The 7,533-nt window shown below is 42.1% G+C and overlaps 1 protein-coding gene across 3 annotated transcripts in view; it reads left to right on the plus strand.

The window, feature by feature from the left end:
• The first annotated feature begins 277 nt into the window (after positions 1-277).
• Positions 278-7,533, plus strand: part of LOC112163075 (AP2-associated protein kinase 1) — an 18,998-nt gene continuing 11,742 nt past the window's right edge. The window contains exons 1-14 of one of the 3 annotated variants that reach the window (XM_024299207.2): positions 278-1,871; positions 2,679-2,797; positions 3,379-3,487; positions 3,659-3,801; positions 4,075-4,196; positions 4,539-4,620; positions 4,760-4,892; positions 5,004-5,107; positions 5,209-5,291; positions 5,445-5,599; positions 5,904-6,025; positions 6,248-6,559; positions 6,945-7,075; positions 7,187-7,374. In XM_024299207.2, the coding sequence (XP_024154975.1) occupies positions 1,709-1,871; positions 2,679-2,797; positions 3,379-3,487; positions 3,659-3,801; positions 4,075-4,196; positions 4,539-4,620; positions 4,760-4,892; positions 5,004-5,107; positions 5,209-5,291; positions 5,445-5,599; positions 5,904-6,025; positions 6,248-6,559; positions 6,945-7,075; positions 7,187-7,374 (1,966 nt within the window). In that variant the 5' untranslated portion in view covers positions 278-1,708. The remainder of the gene's footprint in view (positions 1,872-2,678; positions 2,798-3,378; positions 3,488-3,658; positions 3,802-4,074; positions 4,197-4,538; positions 4,621-4,759; positions 4,893-5,003; positions 5,108-5,208; positions 5,292-5,444; positions 5,600-5,903; positions 6,026-6,247; positions 6,560-6,944; positions 7,076-7,186; positions 7,375-7,533) is intronic. The other 2 variants (XM_024299208.2, XM_024299209.2) reach the window with 2 other exon arrangements.

Consider the following 7,533-nt stretch of genomic DNA (forward strand, 5'->3'; position numbering starts at 1 on the left):
GCCATCTGGGATTCAAAGTAAATTTACTTGCAGTTACAGTGACTGACCACTGAATGGACCTCAATGGCAGAAGATAATACTCTAGGTTCTCGTCTGCAGTTCCACCACAGAAACCAATGGATTAATGTCTTACTCCAATTATGTTGTAAAAACTTTCTCAGTGGTCTTTTAATTATGATTATGCTGTTTTTAGTCAAAATTAAAAAATATATATATATTGTTTTCAAGGACATAGTTTCTGCAGAGCGATGGGAGTTCATCCGAAACGCCACCGAGTTGTGAGTGGAAGTGTTGGGGCGTAAGTAAGCCTCTGCTGATATCCCATCATCCCTTTGTTTACATTTTCTCCTGCTAGCTTACCAACCTTTAATTAGCGGTGCACCGAAAATGGTGATCAATATTGAAACTATCCAGCCGAACAGATGAAGTCAAAGGCCAGCTAAGGAAAACGAAGATGTTAATTTATTTTCTGCGAGTGGATGCATCAGAATAGAGGGGAGCTGGCCCACCCATTCCAGCTTCTTTATTACAACTGAGAACTTTAACAAATGTTTTTTTTTTTCATCTGCTCCTGATTCATCACGATTTGAATGAAATAAGACCCAGAAACACAGATTTAATCTTAAAGTGATGTATTTATGTCCTCCATCTTGAGAAAAAGGCTGCAAGAACATGTTAAAAACACAAAAAAGTACTTTTGATTATTTTTATTGTTTATTTGGTGCCTGTTTTTAATCTATTTTTTTCTCCTTTAGTTATTCTGCTGATTTTTTATGCAATAAAGCTCTTTTACTCAGTCAGTGACGTTAGCCACCTTGATTTCATGCAATGTAGGGAGGAGCCAGTCAACAAGTTAAGCAAACTACAATACCCACAATTCCCTCCGTACGTCAACAGCAACAGCTAGGATGTTGCGATATCGCTGGCAGCCAGAAATTGCTGTGGTTGCAGAGATTACACCGCTGGGTTGAAATCTAAGTGTGATGTTTTGCTCCATGCCACATTCTGCGGTGACATATTTGCAGTCGTAGCCGCGTGCTTTAGCTTCCTGTCGACTCGACGCCTGCTTGAACAGCCTCGCGCGTTTAAAAAAGAAAAAAAGAAAAAAGCGCTAGCCCACCAAAACCCGTTATATTGTAAACGGAATAAATAGCCACACGGTCAGCTAGCTATGAGGAGGCAAACGGTCGCTTCATTTTCCTGAGGATGGGAAAACATTCTCCGACAGCGCTATCGCAGCAGTTCACCGTCGGGAAGACAACACTTGGAGACATCATCTTCGGAGGATAACCTGGATAACCTTACGCGAAATGTCATAGCACGTAAGTAGCTAGCATTTAGCTAGCTGGCTGATAGCTGGACGTGATGGAGATGGAGCCAGTGTTTTCATCAGCGGCCGACCATGAACAGCTGGATGGCTAGCTAAAGAAATACTTTCTCGGGAGAAGCTTTACCCTCCCGGGCGGTTTAATTCACTTACATAACGGCCAACCGCTCTCACCACCTGGCTTGCTTTGCAAGCAAATGGAACATTTTCCACCTCAGTCTTTCTTTCCTGAGAAACCAATATATCCGCACAAGTTCTGCAACACCGAATATAGACTTTAGAGGTTCTGCCGTCTGACTGGCAACAAACATCCCGGCTTCACTTTTTTGTGTGTGAAGCAAATACTCCTTTTATTTTTATTTTTATTGTGGCTTCGACGATATGAGGAAATTCTTTGATTCTCGTCGGGAATTGGTGAGCTCGGGGCCCGGTTCTGGAGGAGGGGGCAGCAGCTCTGGATCCAGCCATGCTGGCGGGAATTTCATTGGTCGAGGCTTCACTGTCGGGCGGCACCAAGTCACTGTTGAGGAGATCATTGCTGAAGGTGAGAGGTGGAGGCCCAAACCTAATGCAAACTTAGTGTTTATTATTTTAAATTTTTTCTCCCCCAAATGCAGGCTTTTATTTTGAAATGTATGTTCAAAACAGCTATATATCATCAAATGATAAATCAAGCTCAAACTTAAGCTTCACTGCATCCTCAAGATTTCCAATCTCAAATAATTTGGTTTTGCAGGCTAATTTAAGCACTAATAAATCAGCTGACCCTTGCAGTAATGCTTTTATTGTGTAAGGTTGGTCAGGGGTTTTCAAAATAAGAGCTGATCTGAATATCTGCATGCACTTAAAAGTGTAACTGAACTGCCTTACATGATTAAAAGCACCACAATGCCATAGAACTGCTACGCCACTTGTCAAGCGAGGAGTGCGGCGTGCTGTCTGCAATCGATGACACTGCCGTAGCTGAACTCAGCCGAGTGAATCCGAGGTCTAAGCTATACCAGATGGTTATGCCTCGATGTAGGCCTCTATTTAAACCCTGCAGCAATGACATGACTAATGGATAAGGCTGTGAGGCAGCACCATGTGGGCCTGATCGTCCTTACTGATGTAACGCCACGAGGAAACAACATTGCAAGTGTTAAAGTAATGATGTGGAAAAGAGGCAAAATCCCCCCTTATTAGGATGCATTAAAAATGTAAAGTTTACTAACATCTTTATTCACAGCAATTTGTAAATCTAACCATTTTTGAATGAAAGAGGATTCCCAGGTGTTGTTGTCGACTAATGTCGTATTATAAGTCACTGACTCTTCTGTCTTGGTTTTATTTTGATGTTTTATTTTTTTAGGTGGTTTTGCAATTGTGTTCCTTGTGAAAACCAATCAAGGAGTGCGTTGTGCACTAAAGAGGATGTATGTCAACAATGAGCACGATCTGCAGGTGTGCAAATGTGAGATCCAAATCATGGTAAGCGGTTGAGATTAAATCTCTTTTCTTTTGCTGGTTCTTGCATGTTGTTGTCTGCTGGGTTAATCCACGCATATTTTAGGAATAGCTTTTGTGTATAGTAAAAAGTAGTCCATAATAGATTTTCCTTTGTGGTTTTGGAGTCTCTACATTACTTGTTTTTAAGTTTAGAGTCGTTAGAGGGCTTTTTGAGTGAAGGAATCCACAGGAAGGAAGCAATGATGTTCACAAACAAGCAGATTGCATCACTTAAGAAGCATTCAGCAGCTTGTTTACTCTTTTTAGCCTAATTTTGTTGTTTTAACCTCCCAGTTTTTCCTTTTTGGGACCTCTTGAAATTCCCAGTCTGATGTAAATGGTGTTTTTGAACACGTCCTTCTGGTATTTTTCTCATGATAGAAAACATATCTAAAGAAAATTAAGCTTAAAATTGCATTTCTGAGTATTTTTTTATTTAAATAGTTGTGAATGAAGAACAGATGAAAAAGTGTAGTTTGCTCACATTTGATGTGAACAGTAAACTTACTACAGCTTTCATGTTTATTTTCACTTTAAAGTATTTTTGTTATTTGTTTCTGCAGAAAGACCTTGTTGGTCACAAGAATATTGTAGGTTATCTGGACTCCAGCATCACAGCTATGGGATCGAGGGATGTATGGGAGGTCCTCATCCTAATGGATTACTGCAAAGGTTAGTGTTGAAACTGAAGGAAGATGTGACTGCAACTGCATGCTGGGATCAGCTGATTCATTTCCATTTTATTTACGTGTCATACTTTGTGGTTAGATTTGTATTCTTGTGACCACATCAAATGGACTCTGGCTGTTCTCTCATTTGTGCTGCTTTGTGCTCGCTCGACAGGAGGGCAGGTGGTGAACTTGATGAATCAGAAACTGCAGACCGGGTTCACAGAGTCCGAGGTGCTGCAGATCTTCTGCGACACCTGTGACGCCGTATCCCGCTTGCACCAACGCAAGGTTCCCATCGTCCACAGAGATCTCAAGGTATCCTGAGCCAAGTCTCTTTTTGATGAAACGTCATCCTGAATTGACCTTCAGAATACAATCTACTTGTAAAAAAACAGCTAGTTTTAACTTCTCTTTTGATGCACATAACTCCAGGCTTTCAAAATAAAAGTGCATTAAATACAATAAAAATTAAATAAACTTCTCACTACCTGCATTTATCTATTATTTGTCTAATAATTAAAATTACTTTACAGTTTTCTAAGCATGTGTTATTATCTCCTGTACGAATAATCGCTTGCTTGTGTGTAGGTGGAGAATATCCTCCTGCACGACAAGGGTCATTATGTGCTGTGCGACTTTGGCAGCGCCACAAACAAGTTCCAGAACCCGCAGACGGAGGGAGTGGCTGCTGTGGAGGAAGAGATCAAAAAGTTAGCGCCTTTTCCCCATCAGTGTTCACTCATTAGCACAGCTGCTGGACAATGCTGCACAATTATAATGCTTTTGGGATTGAATATTGTTAGGTTGTTTTCAATGCTGATGCTGATATTGAGACTCTTAATTTGATATAGTTCCTAGAATTTGCTTTTTTTCAGTTCATTTAAGGTATTTTCTCACTGCATTAGACTTTATTGCCGCTGTGAAGCAAAGCTAAAATTATGGGTTTTTTTTGTTAGTATTGAGCTTAATGTAAAGTTTCCAATTTTCATGGTCAGGATTTAGGATATAATTTTTCTCAGCGGACTAATTTGCTGTTTGCTGTCTTTTTCCAGGTATACCACTTTATCATATCGCGCCCCAGAAATGGTGAATCTCTACAACAACAAGATCATCACCACAAAGGCTGATATCTGGGTGACTAAACACAACAATTTTTTTTTGGCAAAAATTGGTTTAACAAAGCAGGTTTCTAAAGGGAAGATGTTTCTTCATCTACCTGTTCCTGAGCTCCTTTTCTCCTCTGACGGGAACTGCATGTGGTTATCCTCTCCAGGCTCTGGGCTGTTTGCTGTACAAGTTGTGTTTCTTCACTCTCCCCTTTGGTGAAAGCCAGGTGGCCATCTGTGATGGCAGTTTCACCATTCCAGATAACTCCCGCTACTCTTATGATCTCCACTGCCTCATTCGTTAGTACCTGCTAAGTATTCTGAAATTTGCACGAGTTTCTGCTTCAGTTCTGGTTGACGGGCTTGGTCGGTTTTTCTCTGAGACTTAACCTCGGCTGTACATTTTTCCAGGGTACATGCTGGAGCCAGACCCAGACAAAAGGCCGGATATCTACCAGGTGTCCTACTTTGCTTTCAAACTTGCTCAGCGCACTTGTCCGGTTCAGAATGTGAAGGTTAGTGTCTCTCACCTGAAATTGTTTGGATGGGACTTTCTCTTATCAAGAATCGATTCTGGGAATGTTTGGGATGAGCCTTTTCCCCGTGTTTCATGTAGAACTCTCAGATTCCTTCCAAACTTCCGGAGCCAGTCAAAGCCAGTGAGGCTGCTGCAGCAAAGAAGAGCCAGACAAAGCCCAGGCAAGCAGGAAAAGCTTATTCTGCAATACTATAATGCTGTTTAAGCAAAAAATCAAAAAAGTTTGCAAGTAATTACTTGGTGTCAGTTTTCTGTTTCGGTTATTATTTTCATTGCTGTGAATAAGAAAGAATCCTTTTTTTTTTCTTTGGCAGATTGACAGACCCGATCCCCACCACCGAAACCTCCATCACCCCTCGCCAAAGGCCCAAAGCGGTGCACGCCCAGCCCGCCGCTGGCATTCTACCCATCCAGCCTGCTGCCCTCACCCCCCGCAAGCGCGCTAACATCCCCGGTGGAGCGGCTTCTGGTATGCAGAGCTCACTCATTATTCTCCTGTCTGTCACAGGGAAAGAAACCAACTTTCGATTCCTTCCAACTTTTGTTCACACGTTGAGTTCAGCAATTCTCAGTTGGAAGACATCAAGTATCCGGGGTGAGAGGTGCAAATTAAAGCAGTCTTCCCTTAGGCGCAGTGATTATGAAATCCCGTTCTCCATTTCTCTCTCATGTTATGACTTCTATTGTATATGCCGCTTTGTATGAGCAGTTATCAGACTGTGTCACTCTGATAAATACATGCACATTTCATGTTTCCTGTTAAACTCCTGCAGGAGTCAGCCTGGACCTCTCCCAGCCAGCTGCAGCCCTCCAGTCTCAGAAGGCACAGACATCAGCTCAGCCTTCCGTCCAGCCACAAAGCAATGCAAGTCAGGCTGCAGCTTTGCAGAAGCAGGTCCAAAATTTACATTTTCTGTCTTTATATACTTGTAGAAGCTGCAGTAGTGCTGTTTGTCTGGATTAAGAAAACAATCCGGAAGCTTTTGAGTTTTTAAAATCAAAAATATTTAATAATTTATTCTAGCTACTAAAAAAAGTTGTATCATTTTTTTATGATAATTTGAATGATTCCCTATTTTCTCTGATGATTCACGTTTCTCTCCGTTGGGCCACACAGCCAGGGTCAGCGCCATCAGTAGCGGCCAAAGCCGATTCCCCACTACAGACTCAGCCTGCAGCCCAGCAGCAGACTGCGCCCGCCTCAGCGGTCAGCTCCGCTTCCCAGCAGGGAGCGCAGCCTCCGTCCAGCCCGGCTCCGCCTCAGCGTCCGGCTCGCCGCAAGCAAGCTCAGCCGCTGGAATCGCAGCCTTCCCCCATCAAACCTGAGTCTGATCAGTCAGCAGCAACTCAGCAGCAGCAGATTATTCAGCCATCGGCTGCTCAGACTCAGCCCGCCTCCAGCGAGATCAGCCAAAAATCAGCTGAAACAGTAAGAATGTCACCAGCACTGAACATCTGCCAGCATGCACATTTTTCTTAATTCTTTTTGATACGTTTTTTTGTGTAAAATCTTGAGAGGAATCACCTTTTAATCAGAATCAGAATCCACAAGGAGCTTATGATACAACGAAAAATCAGGTGCTCTCCAGACAATAAAATAAACAGAAACATATATAAATCTATGTAAAATCAAGAAGAAGACATTTATACATTTATTGCACTTAGGGGAAAAATAATAATAACATTATTGAACTTCCATGCATTTTTTTTTCTTTTTTTTTACATTTTGTTTGATTCAATAAAACATTTTTGGACAATTTTCTGAGCAAAATCAGCTGAGATTATTCATCTTTTCACTTCAAACTTCTTGTCAGATTTCATCTATTACTCCAAAGACATTTGAGGAACAGCAAGGTGAACCTCCTGCTACCACTACAGCAGCGGTCCCAGTCAGCGACGCCTCACAGGAGCTGCAATCAGCTAACGGAGACACTGATCTCATTCAGTAAGCAGCAATTTACTGGACTTTTGTGACAAAATATATTAAAAAAAAACTTTAATTTGCTGCCTCTGTGCATATATGCTGTAAATATTTTTTTTTTCTTTTTACCTTTAGATCTTTTAAACCTCAGCAGAGCACCGTGAAGCCGTTTCAGCCGGGTGACGTAGCGCAAGAGCCGAGCGCCGCAGCGACTTCTACTGCTGACGCTGGCGGTGCCTCCGACACTCCGACTCAGCCAGTATGGAACCCGTTTGACGATGACAACTTTTCCCAACTCAAGGCGGACGACAAAGACTCTCCTGGTAAATCTGAGTCATATACTTATTGGTATTATGTGAAAAAAGGAAACAGGAAAAGTATTTTTTCTTGTGTGGACCACAACCCAGAGAATTCTTTGCTTTAATCATATCATTTATGCCAGGGGTCTCAAACTCGCGGCCCGCGGGCCATCTGCGGCCCGC

Source organism: Oryzias melastigma, linkage group LG12 (assembly GCF_002922805.2).
Source record: "Oryzias melastigma strain HK-1 linkage group LG12, ASM292280v2, whole genome shotgun sequence".
NCBI lineage: Eukaryota > Metazoa > Chordata > Actinopteri > Beloniformes > Adrianichthyidae > Oryzias > Oryzias melastigma.